The 24,437-nt window shown below is 34.2% G+C and overlaps 2 protein-coding genes and 1 long non-coding RNA gene across 4 annotated transcripts in view; 1 reads left to right on the top strand and 2 right to left on the bottom strand.

Annotated features, from left to right (window-relative positions):
- Positions 1-2,151, bottom strand: part of LOC118202583 (transmembrane protein 39A) — a 99,122-nt gene extending 96,971 nt beyond the window's left edge. The window contains exon 1 of the mRNA XM_085810966.1: positions 1,862-2,151. Within this exon, the coding sequence (XP_085667092.1) occupies positions 1,862-1,929 (68 nt within the window). The 5' untranslated portion in view covers positions 1,930-2,151. The remainder of the gene's footprint in view (positions 1-1,861) is intronic.
- Positions 2,152-2,495: 344 nt separating this feature from the next.
- RNaseX25 (Ribonuclease X25) overlaps positions 2,496-24,437 on the top strand; it is a 126,930-nt gene continuing 104,988 nt past the window's right edge. The window contains exons 1-2 of the mRNA XM_085810967.1: positions 2,496-2,869; positions 22,486-22,579. Coding sequence (XP_085667093.1) covers positions 2,742-2,869; positions 22,486-22,579 — 222 coding nt within the window. The 5' untranslated portion in view covers positions 2,496-2,741. The remainder of the gene's footprint in view (positions 2,870-22,485; positions 22,580-24,437) is intronic.
- LOC118187278 (uncharacterized) lies at positions 16,148-22,943 on the bottom strand. Of its 2 annotated transcripts, none has more exons than XR_004757910.2 (3): positions 22,609-22,943; positions 21,630-21,772; positions 16,148-16,633 (listed from the first exon to the last, which is right to left on the bottom strand). It is a non-coding gene; the product is annotated as an uncharacterized LOC118187278 (long non-coding RNA). The 2 variants fall into 2 exon arrangements; XR_004757909.2 differs by lacking the exon at positions 16,148-16,633 and adding an exon at positions 17,872-19,426.

Below are 24,437 nucleotides of genomic sequence, written 5' to 3' on the forward strand. Positions count from 1 at the left end.
ATAGTGAAGAGTGTGCGCAATGCCATTTTTGTGCAATTCTGGGGTGTTTTTTTAAGTAAAAATAAGTCGGCGTGTACATGGTTTATGTGTATGTGTTATTTTGAAAAACGCGTAAGGAGTATGGTATTGTGCACTTTTTCCCAATTTTGCAGTGAATATTTGTCATGATTAAGCAGTTTTGTTAGATAAAATTTCTAGCATACGTGTAATTCGGCTAGTAGAGTGTTGGAAGAAGTACTCAGTAGATAAAAAGAAAAGAAACATGTCTTTACTTCGTGAAGACAAAATGGCGGCGGGAAAAAAAAATAGAGGGTTGCTGTAGGAGAGTTGGTTGCCAAATTTTTGCCAAAAAAATGCCAAGTTACCATAATGTAAAGATCAATCCATCTAGAAAATGTTGTTACATATTCTTTTCTGCTTTAGTGTAGAATTGGGTGCACCTTCGATAAGCGAAAATTTTTTTAAATTTTGGTGATGAAACCTCACTTCTGGTCACCAAGATAGTTTTAACTTTGTTTTAGCTTCCTGATTTTATTTAAATGAAAATAGATTGATGTGTGCATGGACAAATTTAAGGCAGTGCACAATGCCTAGTTAGTGCAATTCTAGGATTTTTTTAAGTGAAAATAGATTGATGTGTACGTGGACAGAGTCTGTGCAATTCTTTGACTTTTATTTTGGTTTTGTGTAGCGACCTTCTTGAAATTATGCCTTCCTGGCGTCGACCTTGGCGTAAAAAAATCGCCAAAAAAACAAGGGGCACCCAATTGTAAACTTTTACCTTATTTTCCAGTATTGCATAGTAATTACAAACATGTGTCAACTGTTAAAACCATAATTTTAAACTTATTTGTGGTGTGTAATAGGTTAACATAAATGTCCTGATATTCTGAAATTGTCAGCATAAACACTTAACCTATAAAATTATTCCAGATTCTACTAAGTAATAATTTTAAACATACTGCTATAAATGAGTGACTGGCTATTTCTTAATTACCCTGAAATGATAAAAACACATTGTTATTGTCCTAACTTAAATCTTATTCAAAACATTCGGCTTAAAGGAAACACACACAAAAAATGTTTCTTTAAAATAACTGTTCAGATTAGTCATTTAAGATGAGTGTGAAGCAAAACTGGGCCAAAAGTTGTAAAAAATCCACTTGAGCTCCATCATAAAGTTTAAACAATATTTTAAAGAGAATAATCTAAGAAATTTAAAAAACTTCCATCTTTATTTGCTGGAATTTTTAAGTACCTTACTAAGCATTACTTTTTATTTCAGTATGTATTAAACTAATTATATTTACTTTACTCTTCGCTATATATATGCACGAAATTTATATAAAAACCTGAAGTATTTATAAAAATTAAATATCAGAAAAAGAAAAATCCTCTCCTTCCCACTCCATACTAATCTAATTTGGTTTACCTTTACAAAAGGCATTAATGCTTAATCACTTGTATTAGAGACTGTGTATCTTCCTAATACATTAATTTCCATTCGTATAAATACGTTAGAATTAGCATATAGCACTATTCAGGAATTTTATAAAATTATATAATGTAACAAAAATTAAACCTCTTTAGTTGTGAAGTTTCAGTTAACCGCAAGACATTCACAACCATATTTAGAACGATTTTTTAAAAAAAGTTTCACTTGTTACATTTAAAGGTATACATAGTATGAAAATAGTTACTTATAAAACTGTTTTGTTTTATACTTTTCATACAAATGCAAGCGTAGTATACAGGAACTGAAATTTTCTTAATCCTGTAAAAAACGCACCATAATACCAGAAATGTCAAGAAATTTAAATATGTTCTCCCTCCAATAAATTTAAATTATTACTTGTTATACCTGTCATCAGCAGCATGTGCATGATGTTTGAAAGAACTAGATTTAGCAGTTCTTCGACCAGCAGGCATTATGATAAATATGTGATATGGAAGTTACTTGCAACAGTACAGTGTTTTTTAGATTTGATTAATGTAATATTTTCTTTCTTCTTGCAATCCTTACGCCACCTTATACATCCAACCAGGTATATTCACGATTCACTTGAAAAAGAGGAAAATAACAAACAGCTTCCGCTTCCAACTCTGATCTCAGAAAATCCTTTCAATTCACGTTAATCCCTAGACAAAGGGATTTGCTAACAGTCTTCTATGAAGCCTGGCATTGGGAATAAAAAAAAAAAAAAAAAAAAAAAAAAAAAAGGGAGAGAGAGAGATAAACTCTTGTAAAGAATTTAGCATATTTTAATTCATTTTTAAGCGCAAAAATAGAAATGCTAATATGATTCATAACGTATGATTTTTAAGTGATAAAAGTCTGCAGTTGTTATAGATAACGATAATTTTCATTTTGCAGCAAACGACAGCAATTATTACTTCCTTTCCAATTTATGTTTAAATTACGTTTAAAATTTATTTTTATTGTTCCATTTTTAGATTCTACTCATTTTGAGGGCGTGTAAAAATTTTCGAGAGTAGGAGTTTATTAATCACGTAACAGTCACACGATATGTGAAATATCGTTATCTGAACTCGGATGTAAATAAACAATAGTATGAATTCCGTTTCCGTGTCTTAAGAGTAGTTTATTTCTTTCTTTTTTTTTTTCCACGTGGCTCTTATGAAAAATCTGACGTCAGATTATATATGTAGTTGTTTCTTTGAAAGTATTTTTCTCCTGTATATTAAACTGCTCAATACCAAGTATTTTATATCAGTTTGAAATGTGTAGAGTGAAAGCAAAATTCCTTCTTAGCATATATATGAAAAACTATTTTTTGATGCATTTCTGTATGAAAATTGTCCGAAGTATGCTGTGTTTATATACGATATTTCTGCTGTTACAACTAGGGTAAGAGTACCATCTCATTTTATAATTTTACCTTTTGCTCTTTTACACTTACGATTCTGTAAGTCTGTATTTCTTCAAAGCAACTATTGAACTTTCATTATTTTATATAATTGTATTTATTCCATGTAAAACGATTTTGGAGAAGAAGTCTTGAAATTAATATAGTCTTTTATCATAAATAAATGATGTATTTTGCATAAGGTATTGGGCAGAAATAGAATGTTGGGTTTAAAAAATTCATGTGAAACGTTTTAACTGCGATTTTTAAGTTGTCCAGTCATGCATAGTGAGTTTTTTTATAATTTTAAGCCATGAGCATTATAAATTTTACTTGATAAGCAAAGCTCAAATATATGTGAAAATGCACTTAAAAGAGAGATAAACTTAACAAAGAGACTTAACAACACTTAAGGAAAGAGATATTTTGTAATTTTAAGCTCTTTATAACTCTATGTATTTTAATGCATAGCAAATAATGAAATTCAGGTCAATTATCTTTTTTGTTTGTAAAATGTATGGCAATATTAAGGTGATCAACTACTTTTTGTCTCAGGAGTGCAGATGGAATTTCATTGGACATAGTGATTGAGGCTGGGGGGGGGAACTGAGTCTTCTCCATTCGACTATGTATTTTTGAAGTAATGTAAAAATTGATGTATTTCTGATATTTTAAATTTATATAATTTTTTATTATTGAAATCATATTTTCAAGTTATATGATTTTTTTGGGATCAATTTTCTTCCAAAAGCACTCACACATCAGAACAACATGCATTTTCCATGTTGAATTTAACTGCTAAAACTGCAGCTAGTGTCTTTATGAACAGCTGAAATTTTTCACTGTAGTAGTAATCATTACTTAGTGAAAATACCCTTTCTACAGCAGCATTATGGGGTAAAGTGCAGAATCTCCCACTTATGTGTTTGGCATTTATTTGGCGCATTTTACAAGAGTAAGAAGAATTGGATTTTTGTCAATTTTCTTTGACTTTTTAAGTGAAAATAGGTCGATGTGTTCATGGATAAAGTCAGGGGAGTGTGCAATGCCATTTTTGTGCAATTCTGGGATGCTTTTTTAAGTGAAACTAGGTTGATGTGTACATGGATACCGAATATGTGCAATTCTTGAAAATGAGCCAAGCAGTGGGTGATTCTGCACTTTCCCCTTATGCATAGTCATGCAATTTGCAATAGGCTTAAATTTTTTTACAAAAATGAAAAGTAATCTTTTCCAGATAATTTTAGTTTTTGTAGGAGATGCATTCTTGTTTAAAATGCAAAAATATTTCTCCCATCTCCTATCCACTCTCACTTTTCATCTATCCATTTCTTCCTTCTTCATTTAAATATATGTTTATTCCTTGAATTTCTTCATGCAGAAAATTATTATCAGTATCAGTTTCTTTCATTTCTATATCAATATTCAAATAAATATCTGTTTCTTTCATTTCATGACTATGACTGTTGAAGACATCTTAACATTCAGTTTTGCCCTTTGAAAATCCACTTAAAGCATTTTAGTTCAGTGAAATAGATCAATCATTCCTGAATATATTCATTACAAATTTTATAATTTTTAAAAATTTTTTATGTAGTTTTAATTTCCAAATTGGATTTTCCTGAAATTGTTAGTTTATTCTTTAGCATTAGCCATACAAATCCATTATTGTAGTATCTTATTGTACATTGTAAAATAAATTCGGTTGATCTTTGGATTATGGTAACTTGGCGATTTTTTGGCTAAAATTTGGCGACCAACTCTGCTACAGCAACACTCTATTTTTTTTTCACCACCATTTTGTCTTCACGAAGTAAAGACATGTTTCTTTTCTTTTTATTTACTGAACACTTTTTCCAACAATCTACTAGCCGAATTACACTTATGCTAGAAATTTTATGTAACTTTTATTTATGTAATTTTATGTTCCATGTACACTGCTTTTTTCTCATAAATTAGAAAAATTTCACGAAAATGCATGAAAATATTCAACGTATTCTACTCAAACGTATTCCAAAATACTACAAACATGTAGCTCACAAAATCACGATCATTAAATTAAAATATAATTAAATTAAAAAACACTACTTAAAATATAAATAAGCACATACATTAAATTAATAAAAATTAGATTACAATCCTAATTACTTTAAACTAAATCATTGCTAATAACAATTTTCCAATAATATCATATTAATTTATTTACTCCTTACATTTAGAACAATGCATAAAAATAATATCCTCAAATGATTAAAAATACTAACTTACCTAATCTTCAGAATCTTCGTTACGTGGCACGCATACTTCCACTATTTCACACAACACACAATGAAGCTTAATACAAAATAATATAGTACTACAGTTTTCCAAATTTCCCCCCCCTTTTCCGATTAAAGAACTGTAATTCGTCCATTAATGTCACATGACATATCTCATGATCTCTCATTTCCCTCACACAAAATAATGCGTAATCGGAACTGAGTACTTCTCACATTATTACCAAAGTCCTAGGTAGTAACCTTTATTGCCTCCAAAATGTCGCCAAACTACCAGTTACCATATTCCAAAGATCAGCCATAAATTCTTTTAAAATATCACTAATTTCTTTAACTTAGGATAGTTTTATGGAAAAACACTGCGTGGCTGTGGACGATATACAGCATAAGTTCTGATGTATCATTTTCAAAGAACACTTTCAGAAGTATGGGACATTTTTCAAACTTAAAAGATATGGTTGGAGCAGATCATATAGTTGTAAAATGCACTTTGTTGCTGGGCTCAAAGCAAGACACATTTTGAATGACTGTTGAATGACTGAAGCATTTTTTATATTGAACAATAACCCCTTCATAAAATTATTTAAGACTTGCTACTTGAACCGGGAAGTGACTAAACTATAAATATACCCTGTATTTCCATTTATAAGCTGAGAATTTTTGTAATTTTTTCTAAAGCTAAATTACAAGGATTAGCTTATGTATGGATCTGCGTATTTCGCTGAAAAAGTAGGTACCTTTCCATTTGCCGGGCACAAGGAATAAATCATTAAATATAGCAGTTTTAATTTCTTTAGTTTATATTTCTTAAGTGTATGAAAAAAATGCATTTTAAATAGAATGAGATATTCGTTTTGTGAAAATGAGTTGTCATGTTTCCAAAACTGTTTACCTTGCTTTTTTGTTGCACTATTGTGAAAACAAGTCTGATGTTTGTGAAATTTGCTCTTAGTTGAAGGAAAAAGATAAAATGCTAACTTTTTAGATTTTGCACTCTGAAACTTAGGAGAAATGCCATGCAACTATAATATTGTTAGAATTTACTGCAGTCATTTGTATTTTGAAATTTTCTATATAATAATTTCTCTTCCCACTTATCCTTCAGATTTAAAAAAAGAAAAAAAAGAAACACAAAAAATGACTGGCACATATACTACAGAGCATATGCATGACAACAAATGAATGAGAAAAGTATGCTAGCAGCAACAGATAGGGTTATTAGAGTTAAAACTTTCATCATTGACATTTGTTCCTTTACAGGGATTTGATTGGGTAATATTTCAGCTCTTTTACCTGTGTGGCAACATTTTTTCTGAATATTACAGGATTATTATTATTATTTTTTTTTTTTTTCATTTTAGCTTATATGGTATTTGAATTGTTTGTAAATTTGTGATAAAAAGTGCACTCTAGGCTTATGTACAGATTGGTTTATGTTTGGAAATGTATGGTAACTTCCACATCAGATTGGCAGGAAATTAGAAGCTGTATTGTCACATGCACGACCACCAAATTCCAAATTTTTTCTCTTGAGTAGATGACTTAATTTCACATGTACATTATTGATTAATTATATTATTTATTATATTATTGTACTCTTTGATTATATTCACAAAACTTATATTAGTATTACCTGCTGATTATGCTAAAATTTTAAGTTGTTTTCTAATATAATGCAAAATAAGTAATTTGATAACATTTTTACAGTTTCTGCTTCAACAAACTGTAAATTTAAAATCTGGAGATGAATACCACTTTTAATATCAAAATGTCTAATTAAAATTGGGTATAATTTTATTTCTTTGTGGTTTGACACATTTGATAAAACAGATACAAATTATACAGATCCTTAAATTTTCTAATATTATTTTCCTGCAGTATTCATTAAACACTCCAATTATTATTGACTCATATTTAGTTCTTCCCCAAGAAAATTCTACATTATGAAATTTCTTTAATAATTTGGAAGTAAAGTCCATACTTCCAAAACTTTGATCATGGACAATTGTATGGAAAGTAAGAGTAATAATTGCTAATTTTTTATTTTATCTAAAAGTATTGGTTTTAAAAAAATTAGTTGTTTAGGATATCAAAACGGCTGCAATAAGATATGTTTTATGTTTATTAGAATCAGTATGTTTTGTTATCGCACTTCGTCCACCAATTGTAGTAGAAAGTTCTTCATTGCACATCATAACATTTAACCATAGAATCATCATTTTCTTTATTCTTAATGCTTATAATAAATGGAAATTTTTGTGCACCTTTGAAACACTCGTATTGTATTAAAAAAAACATATGCAAAATTAAAATTACATTTATTTCCCCCTCTAAGTGGCAAGGCCATATATATACAGCATAGAATATTTTTTGTGATATCTGTAAGAACGTATACATACATGCATATTAAAATATGTCAAAGAAATTAAGGCAATATATCAAAAGTACACAAATCCAGGTATGAAATTCCAGGAGTTTTTTTACATAAGATAAAAAAAATAATTTGTTCTCATAGTAGTATGGGGAAATTTGTGCTTAGCGAAAACCCTGGCCGCTCGGTAGGTTAATAAAAGGCTAAATGTAAGTGAATAAATGTCAAATAAGTTTGATGGAGCATTAATGATTTAAAATTAAAATTAACACAAGCAACTCAACATTTCGTTTAACAATAATAATCAATAGTCTTTTGAAAATACCTGTCTATAGAACCTGTGCTGAAATCATATACTGGACATACACAGACCAAACTAGAAAGACTGTAGTGACCTCTTGTACTCACTGTTTGAATTCAGTCATGTATGTGCTTATGCATGTCATAAACAATTTTATATACATGATCGTATGAAAGGTTACATAAAAAAATCTTTCTAGTTATGTTTTTAGGAGTAGAAAATAATGAAAAAGAGTATTTTGAGAGTACAGGTTTTAAAAGAATACAGCTTACGAAAATGTTTTAAAAGAATACAGCTTACTGACTAGGGAGTATAGAACTCCCTAAAGCCATATGTTTGACCACCTTACTAATATGTATACAATAAATTGAAAATGTTGTACATATACATATTTGCAAACTACAAATATTGCTGTATATTTACACTAAAATATATGCATAGAAAACATGATTATTTGATTATCGAGTTGTACACTACCCGACACTGAGAATGGAACACCAAAAAGGAGTGGCCCTTAAATTATGCAAATTTCATGGTAAACACATGTCACCGAGTTATGCTAATGATGGGAAATGCACAGCTCTCCAGAATTTGTTCTTGTCTCAGAGGATGAGTTATCAGGACTGGTATTCCTCTTTACTTGCTTTGGGAACATGAACTGTCCTGATTCGGAACAGGGAGCTTACTGAAGCTATGTTCAATAAATTGTGAAGTAAACAATACACACAGGAAGGGTATACGAAACCCTTTATTTTTCTCTCTTTACAACGATTTCCGGAACTTCGGAATACAGACACCAACCACTTGTGGTCTGAACGTAAGAATATAAAAATATTAACTAAAACTCTAACTAAACTAACTTTGGATTAATAAACAAGTGCCTGACTCCAAGATTGGCCGTTAATTAACAAAAAGCCGTATGTAGTACAGAGAGCTGCTAAAACTACGATACGTTTAAAATTATCATGAGGATTAAACCTCTAACCTTGAAGGCAACCAGCAACCGAGTAAAACTACTATGGCAAGCGGCCTGCTTCTAATAACTCCTTCCTCTCTCTTGCTTGGCAAAAAGCCACAACTTAAGTACTTGGCGTTCACCAGACAAATTTGCATAAATAAGTTAAAAACTTTTAATTCTGGCCGGAAGTGGAAAAAAAGAAGTGATAGTAAAGATTTAAAATAAAATAAACATTAGTAAAACTTAGGATCCTTACATACTTCCCGCCAGAGTTAATTAGTTTGAAACTGAGGTCTAAAACAACCTTGTTGAAAAATTTTAGCTCTAGAATCTAACGCGAGGCCAATCTTTTACAAACATTTCTCACTAGAAACTAGAAATTAAAAGAGTCGTTTTTATATTATCAACTCCATGGACAAGATTTTTCATCTGTACTGCATCTAAACAGGAGTTTCTTAGTTGAAATCTGGTCCCTTCCAGAGATCTGGAAGGAAAACTAGTTTAATGAAATGTTACACAATTAAATGGCAAGTAACATGAATACTTATATTTCTCTTTTAACATTCTTATTTCATTCATGATGTTATTTAATTATCTCCCCATGCTCTCTGACATGTGTTGTAAAAGAAAACACCAAACACGAATGTGTTTATGTGTACGTGTTCAACACTGCCGCCTACAATCAAAACACTAACGTGTTAAAATTCAACATAACAAGACCTCGTAACACACCCTATCTTCAACTCTAAACCCTGAGGTACTATTCTGAAAGTGGCTAACTCTGAAGTGTAGCGTCAGAGAGCCTAACTACATTCATTCAACCTTTAACACATATTCACCATAATTTGGTCTTTTTACAGTCACACGAATAAGTTTAAAAATTTTTTTTTGCATTACTTTCACTTTTACCATATCACAGTATTTCTTAACATTTAAAATAACAGTTCACATTGTATATAAGAACATATTAACATGCCGTTAATTTTACGCATTTTAAAACATACATTAGTAGTACATTGTTAACTTCTATTCTTTTCCAAGCAAGTGCCAATTCTTCTACATTGAAATACTACATTTCAAAAGTCTTTCAGATTAAAACTTCTTTCTTGCCAGAATCTTTTAAATAAAATTTTATACAATAATTTTTTACAATTTTCTTAAGGTACCTTTCTCAAAGATTATCAATGCTTTTACAGTATTCAAGTATTTACACATTCTTATTATACATTAATTTTAGTTTTACTCGCGAGTAATTGAAAAACAATATCAAAATAGGTAACAACTCATTTCTCGCCTTTTTGGCGATAAAGGTAGGCCTCACATGAGGTAAAACTTCTTGAATTCTGCCACTTGCAGTAAGAATGAAAAATTAACTTAAGGTTTCAAAGTAACATAAAGTTTTACTTATCTTTGTGATATTCAGACATCCTTTTTTCTGCCCAGGCTTGGAAAGTGGCGAAGACTACAGTCTGGTTGATCATCTGTCTTGTGCGGGTTCGCCCTTCAGTTCCTTCCTCCATGAGCTTTCTTTTCCTTCCAGTTCGGTCACCCTTGAAGACCTTCTTTTTAGCCTCTGCCTGTGGTCTCGGCCGTTTGATGGCAGCTGGTCTTGGCGGAACCGGGACAACTGTCTCTCGTTCTTGCCTGGATCTCGTTGCTGGCTGTTCAAATTTTTCTTGTTTCTTTGCCTCCGCAGCTGGTGTTCCTTCATCAATTCGTCGACATTTTCTGCGTGGACTCCTATCCGATGGGTAGATCTTCCGTTTTGGAGCCGGGTTATAGTTGCCGTCATTTCTCCTGGCTCTCTTTGCATTCGTGGTACTTCTCCCTTCTTCATTCTGGGGGTGGTCGTACTCTTTCTTTTCTGGTCGGTGGAACGGCTTCTTTTTCTTGTTACCTTCAGTTTTCCATCGGGGAAACTTTCTTTTCAATTGCTCCTGCCTCCTAATGGCTTGCCCTTGTGATTGTCGTTGTTCCACCTCTGGAGCTTGTGCCTGCCGTGCCGGATCCTGCAAAAGATCTCGAAATATTGGCATTTTATTACGATTATAAAATGGTTTTATCTGGTCAACGTTTGCGGTGAATGTTTCACCATTCCTGGCTTTTAACACCACTACAGCCTGAGTTATTTTTTTCTATGACATATGGTCCTTCAAATCGTGGATAAAATTTGGCAGTTTTATCTTCTGGTGCTGAAGAAAGTGAATGCTTAATTCTTAATACTTCATGTCCTACTTTATAAGTTACTCCCCGTCGTTTCAAATCGTAATAAAGTTTTTGTTTTCTCTGTGCTACTTCAGTGTTCTTTTTTGCTTCTTTAATTAATTTTTCTATATCGCCCATTTTAAATTCTGGGGCTCTTTGTTGAACATAAAATAATTTATCTAACGGCGTTATAATCTTTCTGCCTAAAAATAACTCAGCAGGAGTTTTGCCCGTCGTATCATGTTTTGCGGTCCTAAGGGCGAAAGCTAATTCATTGACATAGTAATCCCAGCTTTTATGAAAATTTTTAACATAACTACGGATAATTTTCACTATATTTCTATTGACCCGTTCCGCTATATTTGATTGCGGCCGATACGGGACCATTTTTAAATGACGTATGCCCAGTTTTTTGCACATGTCTTCAAATATATTACTTACAAATTGAGGACCATTATCCGATATAACTTTTAGGGGCGCCCCGTATTTTAAAATATATTTATTTAAAATAGAATCATTAACTAATTTCGCGCAGGCTCGTTTTAAGGGAACAATTTCGGTCCATTTACTAAAATGATCAACCATAACAAGGAGATACCGACTTTTATTTAACTGACTTTTTGGGAAAGGGCACAATAAATCTATGTCAATTATTTCATTTGGAAATTCGGATTTAATGCTATTTAGAAACCCGGCCGGGTGGAAATTAATATAATTAACTGCTTGACATGTTGGGCAGGACTGGACATACGCCCTTGTTAACTTTTGCAGCTCAGGAAAATAAACTTCGCGTACGCGTTGGATGGTTTTTCGAATACCAGCATGAGAAGCTAATGGGGAGTCGTGTAACTCCTGCAGTATATTTAATCTAAGACTAGCTGGGATAACAGGTCGAAAATCGTTGTTGGAATTCGTAGTTTTTGTATAAAATAATAGACCATCTATTAGTTCGTAATGGGCCGCCCTATTTCTTATCGCCACAATATCTTGGTGGCTAAAATTTTCAGGATCCTTTAAATACTCATAAATGCTTCCAAACTCAGGATCCTTACCCAGTTCGGTTATTACAGTTTCTCGGGAATTTATTGTACATGCTGTGAGCATTGCCACCTTTACAGTATTACCTTCTTCATCTATTTTTATTCTGGATAGGGCATCTGCTACGATATTTTCCTTTTCGGGGGTATGCTTGATTACCAGATTATATTCTTGTAGCTTGAGTGCCCATCTTATTAACCTTGGGGATAAGTTTTCCCCTGAGTACAATCTAGTTACCGCCGCATGATCAGAATACACTGTTATTGGCGCATTTCCAAAATAGACTCAGAACTTTTGCACTGCTAACAGAACTGCAAGTGCTTCTCTCTCAGTCGCGGAATAATTTCTTTGGGTTTGATTTAAAGTTCTACTAAAAAATGCCACGGGCTGCTGATTTTGCGAAAGTATCGCTCCCACCGCATAATCCGAAGCATCCGCTGAAATTTCTAAATTCTCATCGTTCTCAGGAAATTTCAAAACGGGGGCTTGCGTTAATGCTTGCTTTAATTTTTCGAAAGCACTATTGGCTTCGGCCGCAAACGAGAATCTTGCCTTTTTCCTTTTTAATTTTAACAATGGTTCAGCAATAGCTGCAAAATCTTTTATAAAGGACCTATAATATGAACAAAGTCCTAGAAAAGAAGAGAGCTTCTTCGCCATATTTGGCGGCGGATACTTTTGCACAGCGATTATTTTTGATTCGTCTGTCTCAATTCCTTTCTGAGATATTTTGTATCCTAAGTATTTTAATTCAGGGGCTGCAAATTTGCGTTTTTCGACATTAACTTTTAGACCGGCCTCATTTAATAATGAAAACACCTGTCTTAAATCTTGTACATGTTGGTCCAGATTATCACTAGTAATAATGATATCGTCTAAATACTAGATAAATGTGGTCTTTCCAAGAACAGGCCTTAGCACAATGTCCATACATCGCTGAAATGTTGCCGGTGTCCCTGAAAGGCCAAACGGCATAGGCAAGAATGCATAAGTGCCAGACTTGGTTATAAAAGCAGTCTTAGGCACATCTTCCGGTTTAATCCGTATTTGAAAATAACCAGTCGTTAAGTCTAACGTAGTCATATATTTGGTAGAAGTTATGTTCCTTAGAATTTCTTCAATAATAGGTAACGGATATACCGGATATTTAGTCATCAAGTTTAATTTACGATAGTCAATTGCAAAACGCCACCTTTTCGGATGTGTTACCGGATAGTCATTATTTTTCTTACATAACACAACCGGGCTAGCATAACTACTTGAGATGGGCGTTATGATCGTCTTACGTAACATATCTCGAATGTGCCACTGTATAATTTTTTTCTTTATTCTTATCATATCGATATGGTTTGTGGCGAACTGGCTGTGAATCTCCGGTGTCGATGCTATGGTTAGTAACTTGAGTAAATCCGGGAATATCACTAAATAACGAAGCAAATTCACTTACCACTTGTCGAATTTTTTGTTGCTTTTCCTTAGGCAGGTGGTCGAGGTTTAACGTCGGTGGTTCTGTTTTTTCTTCTCTAACTGGTTTCATTGTCAGCATAAGGGACGCTTCATCAAAATCCAGCGTTGCTTCCGCCTCTGAAAGAAAATCTATCCCTAAAATGATATGTGTTTGTAAATTTTTTACGATAAAAAACATGATCTTTACTAGCTTGTCCTTGATACGAATATATAAGGGTAATTTACCTATGCACTTGCATCTTTCTTCCTGCGCAGCTAACACTGTCATATTATCCGAATTATATATGCGGTATCTACGGAAATACTTCCTAAAAAAATCTTCTGCCACACAGGAACACTGCGCGCCTGTATCCAGGAGTGCGGTGGCTGGGATGTTATTCACCAACACTTCAGTCTTCGGAAGAGTCAAATTTTTCACCATTACTGTATTTAACTTGAAGGAAGAGGGGTTTTCTTGGCCTTCGGATTTCCGCACCCTCCCGTCAGCAGAAATCCGTTTTAGTTTAAATCTTGTTTTTTCCTTTCCAAGCTTTCCTTCTTTTTCCACTGACCTTCAGACTTTTTTCCTGGATTGCTATTGAACTGTCGAAGTTCGCCGGCTGTCTTTGGATGCTCGGATTTCCTTGCCCACTGATTCGCTTTGCTTCCGTAGCCGTGTGCTTGACTTTGCTGTGGTCTTGGCGCACCAAATTGGTTTCGTTGTTGATATTCGCGTCTTCTTTCAATGTCCGCCGTTCTTCTACTTTCAAACTGGATTGCTAGCTCAAATAATTTTTCCAGTGTAGTCAGATTCCTTAATTCAATAAAGTCTTGTACTTGGGGAAGTAACCTCGGCAAAATCACTTGAATTATCTCAGGATCCGGACGGTTTCCATACAAGAGTTTGAAGACATGAATGTTTCTTAAAATAAAGGTGGTAAGATTTTCGATTCGTTGCTGATATATGCTGAAGAGTTCCGTTTCTAATCTTGCACAATCTCTTACGACAGGGAAGGCTTTTACTAAGGCAGTCTTAAAATTTTCGTAAGTATAGGTGGGACTTCCCGCTTGACCCAAGAGGCTTCTGCCTATACATTTGAACCAATTAAGCGCTTGGCCGCTCAAAGCGCTGGTAGCTAAGGTGACTTTCTGGAACTCGTGCACGGGGTAGAGCATGAAGTGGTCATCCAATTTTTCCAAAAAACTGGTTACCGGTGAGTTTCCATTAAATGTTGCTTCTGGTTTAATCGATGTGCACATGGTCTGTACGATGTAACCAAATCCTTCCAGGGCAGCAGCTGGCATTTCTGGATTCTTAGCCGCTTCTGCAGGCACCACAGGTTCTTCTTGAAACTCGGCCATGGTTATTCTTCTTCGTTGGGCGCCACTATCAGGACTGGTATTCGTCTTTACTTGCTTTGGGAACATGAACTGTCCTGATTCGGAACAGGGAGCTTACTGAAGCTATGTTCAATAAATTGTGAAGTAGACAATTCACACAGGAAGGGTATACGAAACCCTTTATTTTTCTCTCTTTACAACGATTTCCGGAACTTCGGAATACAGAGACCAACCACTTGTGGTCTGAACGTAAGAATATAAAAATATTAACTAAAACTCTAACTAAACTAACTTTGGAGTAATAAACAAGTGCCTAACTCCAAGATTGGCCGTTAATTAACAAAAAGCCGTATGTAGTACAGAGAGCTGCTAAAACTACGATACGTTTAAAATTATCACGAGGATTAAACCTCTGGCCTTGAAGGCAACCAGCAACCGAGTAAAACTGCTATGGCAAGCGGCCTGCTTCTAATAACTCCTTCCTCTCTCTTGCTTGGCAAAAAGCCACAACTTAGGTACTTGACGTTAGCAAGACAAATTTGCATAAATAAGTTAAAAGCTTTTAATTCTGGCCGGAAGTAGAAAATAAGAAGTGATAGTAAAGATTTAAAATAAAATAAACGTTAGTAAAACTTAGGATCCTTACAGTGTGTAATAGCAAAGAATGCCAGGCCGTCATCAATAGAGGCAGTTCCAGCAGACAGATGATTTTACGAGGGGCATGGTGATCAGACTGAGAGCAGGTTCGTCCATGCGGGAAATCTTAGCTGACACATATCTGGACATGTCTACAGTGCACTGGCTGTGGTGTTGATGGTTGGAATAAGGAAACGTAGTGAATTCGAGGAGTGCCATGCAGCCAGAGTGACGTCAGCATGCGGGGATTGATGCATCCGTTGACAAGCGATGGCGCACCCGCAAGCCACTTCTACCTCCATTCTGCAGCATGTTCAAGACACTATTGATGTTCCCATATCTACCATAACCATTTGCTATTGATTGGCGGCTAGTGGCCTCCACACATGGCGTCCATTAAGGAGACTGTCCTTTGACCCCAAATTATAGATGCCAATGTCTGCAATAGTGCCGGCCTCGAGTGATGTAGATGACGGAACGGCACAGGGTTGTGTTCTCAGATGAGCCATGCTTTTGTTTCTCCAAGGATAATTGCTACGTACTAAGTGGGGCATCGATATGGAGACAGTTCCAATCCGTCAGCAACTGTGGAACGCCACACCACGCGATAGCACGTCATGTTTTAGGGTGCAGTTGCATATGATTTCAGGTTACCAGTTGGTGTTCAGGGCACTATGGCAGCCTAGTGATGCATGGATAATGAGCTGTGGTCAATACCTACCTTCAGAGAGTTCCCAATGCCCTTTTCAACAGATCACACTCGACCACATATTATTTGTGTCAGCCAATGTGCTGTGCAAGGTATACAGATTTTTCCCTGGCCACTGGTCTCTTCTGATCTCTCACCAATTGAACACAGTTGTGATGTGATTGAACACCATTTGCAGACCCTGCCATTGCTGCGTTCAGAAGACGAATTGTGGCAAATGGTTGATAGGGAAATGAGAGCCATTTCTCAGAACACCATCCATAGTCTCATTGACTCCGTACCTAGATGTGTTGCTTCGTATACCGCTGTCCAAGGTGGTCCTACAACTTACTGAGATGATGCTTTTCTGGCTCTGTATTGTATGCATATCACTTTGAAATACAGATCACGTACTGTTTGTTGCTATCTTTCTCTGTTTGCCGAGTTTCATCACTTTCTGGCCACTCCTTCTCACTGTTGCATTTTCAATGTCAGGTAGTGTATTTCTGATCCAATGAAAAAAAAAAAAAAAAAAACTTAATAATCAATGGAAAAGGACAATTATGAAATTCATGTGAACTATATTTACAAAATGGGCATTACATTGAAATGGATAACTGTTTAATACAATTCAGGACGTCCGGTCGCTTTACTGTAATCTGAAATTTTCATATTGCAATTTTTTTCTAACACCTTCTTGAATTATGTTCAAATCATTACTGTTCTCAATTTCAGTATAGTTGTATGCACAGTAAATAGACATGGTTATGCACAAGATCTTAAAATTCCTCATTAATATTGTAAGCATGCATTACTCAGTACTGTGCATTAACCATTCAAAGTAATTTTATGTGGATGTTTCAATCATATTTTGCAACAAATGTTTTGTTGTACCATTTGTATAATAAATAAAATATATTTCAAACACCATGTATTAGGTTGTTCGGAAGATAATGCAGGTTTTTAACCTATATCTTTAAAGTATCATAACTGAACTCAAAAATTTTATTAATCAAAATAAGCACCAGCCAAATCAATGCATTTTTGGTAACGAAATAAAAGTTTATTTATATAATAAATTTCTATTATATATTCTAAAATAATGTTCTTATATATTAATAAAATAAAGTTCTGGAGTTCTGGATGCGATAAAGTTGGTAAAGGCGTTTTTGGCCGCGTCTAAGTTTCTGAAGCATTTCTTCTGCAGAATGTTATCCAGGTGTTTGAAAAAGTGGTAATCGGTTGGTGAGAGGTCAGGCGAATATGGGAGGAAAGGGAGTGTCTTGTATCTCAATTCGTTCAATTTCTGTAAGGTCAGTTGCACGACATGTGGCCGAGCATCGTCATGGATAAGAACTGGCCCCTTTCTGTTGACCAATGCTGAACACATGCATTGCAATTTTTGGTGCATTTCATTGATTTGCTAACAATACTTATCTGCCGTAATCATTTCACAGAGATTTAGGAAGCTGTGATGGATGAGACCGGCCGCAGACCACCAAACAGTAACCATAGTTTTCTTTTGGTGTAAATTCGGCTATGGAAAATGTTGTGGTGTCTGACCGCGGTCCAACCACTGAGCCGAATGTCGCCAGTTTTTAGAGAGAATCCACTTTTCATCGCACGTAACAATTCGATCAAGATTACTCAGTACAGTGCAAGTTTTTGTTGAGGAGAAGAAGACCAGACGACACTTCAAAATGGCAACTTTTTTTATTTTTGCTCAATTCGTGAGGCACCCACTTATTGAGCTTCTTTTGACTTTCTTATACGATTCAAGTGATCAGAAATCATTGTTTTGCTTATGCCAAGCTTCTCCGCAAGCTCTTGAACAGTTGTGCATGGGTTTGTTTCAACTAAAGTCTTCAAATCGTCATCATCAACAGCTGAAGAGTGTCCACGATGTTCTTGATCTCCCAGGTCAAATTCTCCATGACAAAACTTTTGGTACCACCGTTGAGCTGTAGATTCATTAACACTTTTCTTGCTCCATACTTCGTTGACATTTCAAGCCGTTTGTGCTGCTCTGCGACCTATTTTGTACTCATGAGAGTAAATTTGCCAAAAATTTAAAATAATTTTAGAATAAAATGATTATTATATAAATGTAGAGCAGAAATAAAGCTTCAAAATTATATATAAACCAATGTAATTCAAAATATTTTTGTTGCTAAAAATTTACAGCAAAGATAAACAATTGCAAAAACCTGCATTATTTTCCTGACAACCCGATAATTTTTATGCAGCTGCAAAGTTTCTAGTTCTGCTTTTCATTGTAAATGATTTTCTATGTCCAAACTAAAATTTTATGACAATAATAAAGTTTTATAGTGGTGCAAGGTGGTGATGGCAGTGGATTTTGTGGTGTACAGCTTCTGCTTTAGATAACCCCGCAGGAAATAGTGGAATTAGACTGGAGGATGTGAATGGCCATTAGATATCACTGAATTTGGAGATGAGACATCCCGAAAAGTACTGATGAAGGTTGTCATCGACACTACTGCAGTATGACTGGTGACACTATCCTGCTGCATCCACATGTTCATTAAGCCAAGTTGTCTCATTTTGCGATTCAAAAAATGTTCATGACATTGTGCTGTACCAGTCAGTGGTGACGTGATGATATCATTATGTTCATCTTTTTTTTTAAAAAGGAAATCCATCACACAGGCAAGACTCACTGCAAACCATATGAACATTGGCACTGTACAGTGGTGTTTCATGCAACAGATGCAGATTTTGTCTGCCCAGAGTTGATAGTTTTGTTTATTGACATAACCACCAAGGCAGAAATTAAGCTTTGCCAGCTATGATAATGGGTCGCACAAAGTCATCACATTTGCTGATTAGCCAATCACAGAATATGGTTAGTTGAATCTCAGTCAAATAATTCATGTACCATCTGTAGCATGTACAGATACAGCTGTAAGTTATTTTTAAGGATTCTCCACATATTGGTACATGGAATATGGACTTGATGACACAATTGCCAGGTTGATTCCTTTGGACTTTGATCGTTGACATTAGATGCACATCTGCATTTATAGTCTCATGAAACTTGTGAACAGCATGCAGTATAATCCTTTGGTGGTATAATCTTTTGGTATAATCTTATGGTGCTACCTGTTTGCTAATGTATTTGAAATGCTGTTGCGCGGTGATGATGGAGTTTCCGATACTGAAGAATGCCTCTACAGTGTCAGTTTGGAAAGAAGGTGAGTTTGAAGACCTAGCAAGCACTGGACCGCTACCTCCATAGTGTACGAAGTTTCAGTCACGACTCACATGATGTTGATTCCCTGCAGTGGTGGAAGATACAAGTATCAGTAATTCCTATCATTGCATTTCCTGTTAAGCTATATGAAAAATTGCATGATTGTTAATTTTCGCAGTATTCAAAATATAAATATGGCCCACCCTATATAAGATTGACATGTTATATTTAATTTCATTCAAAAAGTGATTTTTTATGAACAGTAATTTTATTTTAAATTTTCCCGTTTGCTGCTTGAAAAAAAAATGGCGTGCAGAATGAATACTAAAACTTTACATTATAAAATATCCAATTTTATAATGTAAAGTTTTATAAAGTAAGTCTTTTTTAGGTGAAATTTAAATTTTATTTAGTAGCAAAGGTTTAGGTTTTAATGGGTAGCAATGCATTTTTATGAAGAAAAATAACTTATGGCTATATCTGTATGAAGTAGACCTGAACCTCTCTCCTCTGTATTTGCTTGTTGAGCTCAAATCTAAACTTTCTTTTCATAAACTCTTATTTATATAAACTGAATGTGCTGAAAATTTGACAGAAATTTAGGTACTTTTCCGTTTCGCCGGCGCAAATCTCGCCAAGCAGACTTTGTTGCCGACAGCATACAGTATACACATAAAAAATGTTAACAAATGTAAGTTCTAAGAATTTTTTATTTTGAAGGCATAAACATTTTAATATGGTTTAAAATTTTGTAAAAAGCCAATAAATAAAGACAATAAATTTGTAAAAAGACATTAATTTAAGAATTTACTATGCTTTCATTGTTTAACATCCTGATTCGCCGGTTCGTATCACGTGACACCAAGTGATCTTTTCTCACGTAAACTACGCCACAAAAATCTGATTCTCTCAGTAATTATCTACATAAAAACAGATTACATAAATACAGATTAATTTAGATTAAAACATAAATACAGATTAATTTCAAGTTAAATCTTAAATTAAATCTTATGGAATACAAGTTTAATTGCAAGAATTATTTCAATATGTACGAATAGCTTACTCAGAAATTATGTAAAACCGCAGTGCTTTACTTCGCTAGTGTATTCTCATTAGGTTTGATGAATTTAACCCTTGATTTTGCCTTTTCTATATTTTCGCCTTCAAGTGAGTGGTATGATTGCATCCTAATTATTTACCGCGAATGGTCTTAGGGCATAAAATTTAACTAGTAAAAATTCTATGTAATTGTATACCAGTATTGAAAGAAACAATCAATCTGATAAATGGCTGCGACTTGTTTTGAAAATGAAGAGTAAAAGGTTACCAGCAAAGATATTCCATTTGGCATCAGTTGTGCCATTATTGGCAACTTTATCGTTTGCGCCGGCAAAATGGAAAAGTACAGAAATTTATTATGGAAAACGAATTTTCACTTAATTATTCATAGAAATATTTACAAATGCTAAATTTTATTGCTCAAGAGTATCAGTTCTTGGGGTTCTAATGCGTCTAGACAATATTACTAAAATATCTAAGCACAAAGCATCTATTCAAGTATTCAGTGGTTATAAGTTGATGAGAATCATGCAAAACATAATTAAGGTAAAATAACACACCCACCAAATATTAGTTTAGAAGTCAAACAAAAAAACTCAGCTTTATATATGCAAATTTTCACAGGACTAGTTTCGTTGGTTTTACCAAACAATCTGCTTTAGCTACCAAAGTGCAGTGATTATGTACCTCATATTGCTTTTGTACAATGGTATCTTGAAAAAAGTACTGCCATTTCCCTGTTAATGTGTTGTTCACCGATGAGGCATCGTTCACAAGGGAAGAAATATTCAATGCACATAATGCTCATCTCTGGGCAGTAGAGAACTCTCATGCAGCAGGACGTCCTGCAGCGCAGAGTTTGTTTTCAGTTAATGTTTGAGCTGGCATTGTGTGGAGATCACTTCATCATATTTTACCTATTACTTTTTCATCTACTGGTTGTAACTACTTGATCTTTCTGCAACAAGTCATGCCATAAGTCATGATTTCTTTTTATGGGTGCATATGAAGACATTGTTTTATGACACCCTGTTGACAAGATAAAGAAGCTATTGCATGAATTGCTGTAGTTGCCGTGGAAGTTCGAGATAGGCTTGGATTATTTGGAATTCCATGCACTGTAGATGTGAAGCATGCAATGAAGTTAATGAACAAAACTTCAAATACTATCTTTGACTCATTTTACTTTTGTTCATGTAAATTTATTATTAAAATAAATATGAACTTACCTGGCATTTTTTTAATATCTGATGTTTCTATGTGTGCCAGCACGTCAGGAAAGCAATTCCAACCCTGCATTGCTATATGATTCCGAATCATCGGGGTGCACCTTACCCCTGCTAGAAGTTCTGAAATGTTGAACTGAGGCATCCTGCATATAATTGAATAAATACAAAGTAAAAAGCAGTTCAAAACCTGCTACATTTTCATGCAGAAGGCAGCAACAAAGCTTGTTTGTATATATTTTTGATTCTACAATTTTTAACCTGGCTTGCATAGTTTCAAAATTTTTATATTTTTTTATGTGTTAGATTGCATGTATTTACGTGTTTATGTTTTTATTTTTTTTGCAATATATATATATATATATATATATACTTATTTTAAGATTTTTCAAAAGGCCCAAAATTTCTAGCTGTGGCACTGATTGACTAATTCTTGTTCTTAGAAAATAGTGTGTATTTTCAGCCCTGAAAACATCTCTTCAATTTTGTATTTAATAATAATTTTATCTGATATTTTAATGCTTTTGAAGTTCAGGCAGGCCGACTCTAAGCATAGATAACAGTGGCAGCTGTGGCACCGATTTTTGGAGGGCACTAGTTAAATTTTTTTTTAAGTGACTTCTAAATAAAAGCATTTATTTTGCTTTGAATTATTAATATTTTTTAATTTTTGTGGGATGCCGGTTGTACCTAGGGTATGAAAATATTAGAGCTAGGTCTGAGTGCAGATATAAAAACATTAAATGAAAATATCTATTATACTTCGGGTACAAAAATATTAGAGCTAGGCCTGAGTGCAGATAGAAAAACATTAAATGGAAATATCTATTTACATTTTCACTTTTATTTATCATTTCAGAATTGCACAGCCTACTAAGAAAAAAGACTGGAGCTATTTTGTTTTTGCTCAAAAATGGCCTCCTGCTGCGTGTTTAGAAGTTCCTCATGGAAAGGTAAAATTATAACACAGACTGGTACTTACCATTTACTACTGATACTTATCATTACTATTATCTGGAACCAAGAGCTAGGATAGGTGCCAATAAATAGAGTTGAACCTCATGTTTTCAGGCACTAATTTAATTATAGTTTTTGTCTATAATTAGACAGTATCTGCTAAATTGGGCCATATTGGGCTTTTACTTCGAAAGAAATTGAGGAATTATTTTTAAAAGTGCCCATTAATGGAATATTCTGCTGTATTTGCCTTCCTGTTGCAGCATTTAGTAACCCGTGGGGATTTCCCCCGGGGTCGCTGGGTAATGTCCCGCCGCGACGGGCTCGCCCGAGCGACTGGCAGGAGCAATTGACGACCGGTGCTGCCTGGTGACGTATCCAGGTGGTGCGCGGCTCTGCTAGAGGGTAATAGTGGAGGTTGAACCTCCACGACGTGCCCGAAGGCAGAGTCGACCTGTAGTGAGCTAGTTCTCGGAACGGGGAAGCCCAAAACCTGTTGTAGCATTTGAAAGACCTTTTTTTTAAACCTCATCTTGATGGTACAGCAGGTAAGCTACAGAATTATAACCCTACAGATGAAAATTTTGAAACCCCAACAGGAGATAAATCTAATTTTGCTGCAAGTATTTTTTTTTTAATCTTCTCAAAAATTATATGTATATATTGCTGGCAATTACTAATTACCAATAATTTAAAAAAGGAAAAAAGGGGGAGATATATTTTTAAAAAAAATCTCAAAGCCTTCAGATTTTATGTTATGTTGAAAGGGGTGTTTCTTTCATTTACAGACATATACACCTTTTGAAAGCATTTGGGTTAGTGCCCCATTGTGCTAAAAATATTTAAAAACAGCATAGCTTTAGAATTTCCAACAGACAGTCTCGTGCACTGGAGGTAAAAATGTTTTATTCTCTGCAGTGTTGTCACTACTCGCTCTGAAATCGGTGAGTGTTTTTATAAAAAAATCTGTTATAAAGTTTTAGGAAACTTGAAATAGGCAATAAAGGGCTTCCAGGTGCCCATATTCCTGTGGAGGATTACATATTGAAAATTTGATGACTCTGGATACCGTTGTTTTTTCACAGTGCAAAAAATATACATACATTCATCATTTCTTCATTGTTTAGTTTCGTTAAATATAATGCAGGGCAATAATATTTAGTGGCAGCAATTTGAAAAATGATTCGGACATTTAAAATGATTCAAAGTAAAATGTCATTGAGTATAATAGCCCATCTAAGCTAACATCCATTTGGAGTTAAAAAAGAAATTGTCTAGTCTGTTGCTATAGGTACTATATTCACAGAATCAAAATTGCATAAAATTTAACTGGTATAGAACTAGTTATTGCATGTGATCCATGTTATAAAAAAGAAATTTTGGTAAAGATTTGGTTGACCCCAGGCATCACTGCTTAGGGTCAACACCAGCATGCATTCAGCATGACATAGATTTGACTCAAGTATTCAACAAACACTGTGTAGAATCAATATCAGCTTAAAATTGAAGCTTCGAGGAAATATTGCATTGTATCATTATTGGCTAACAATTAATATTTGACATGTAGGCATGGTTTATAATTAACAATGGTGTATAACTAAAAGGGTAAGAATTATTAAATTATTAATTTTTAGAGTACCTGTATAGGATTGAAAATGACATCAGATCAAAATTGGTTTTTTAGTTGCTATGTCAGTCATGCAGTGATAGAGAGGCATTCAATCTGGTGTCATACCAGCTGTTGTGCAGTAACTGATTCTGAGACTGCTGCTGAAGTTACCTTGATGTCTACTTTAGTTCCTTGTTCTAGATCAGTATTGTCATTTTCTATTAAGATTAATTATTATTTAGAGT

The sequence above is a fragment of the Stegodyphus dumicola genome, chromosome 2 (genome assembly GCF_044657685.1).
Source record: "Stegodyphus dumicola isolate Sdum_Otavi_A_Nest chromosome 2, ASM4465768v1".
Lineage (NCBI taxonomy): Eukaryota > Metazoa > Arthropoda > Arachnida > Araneae > Eresidae > Stegodyphus > Stegodyphus dumicola.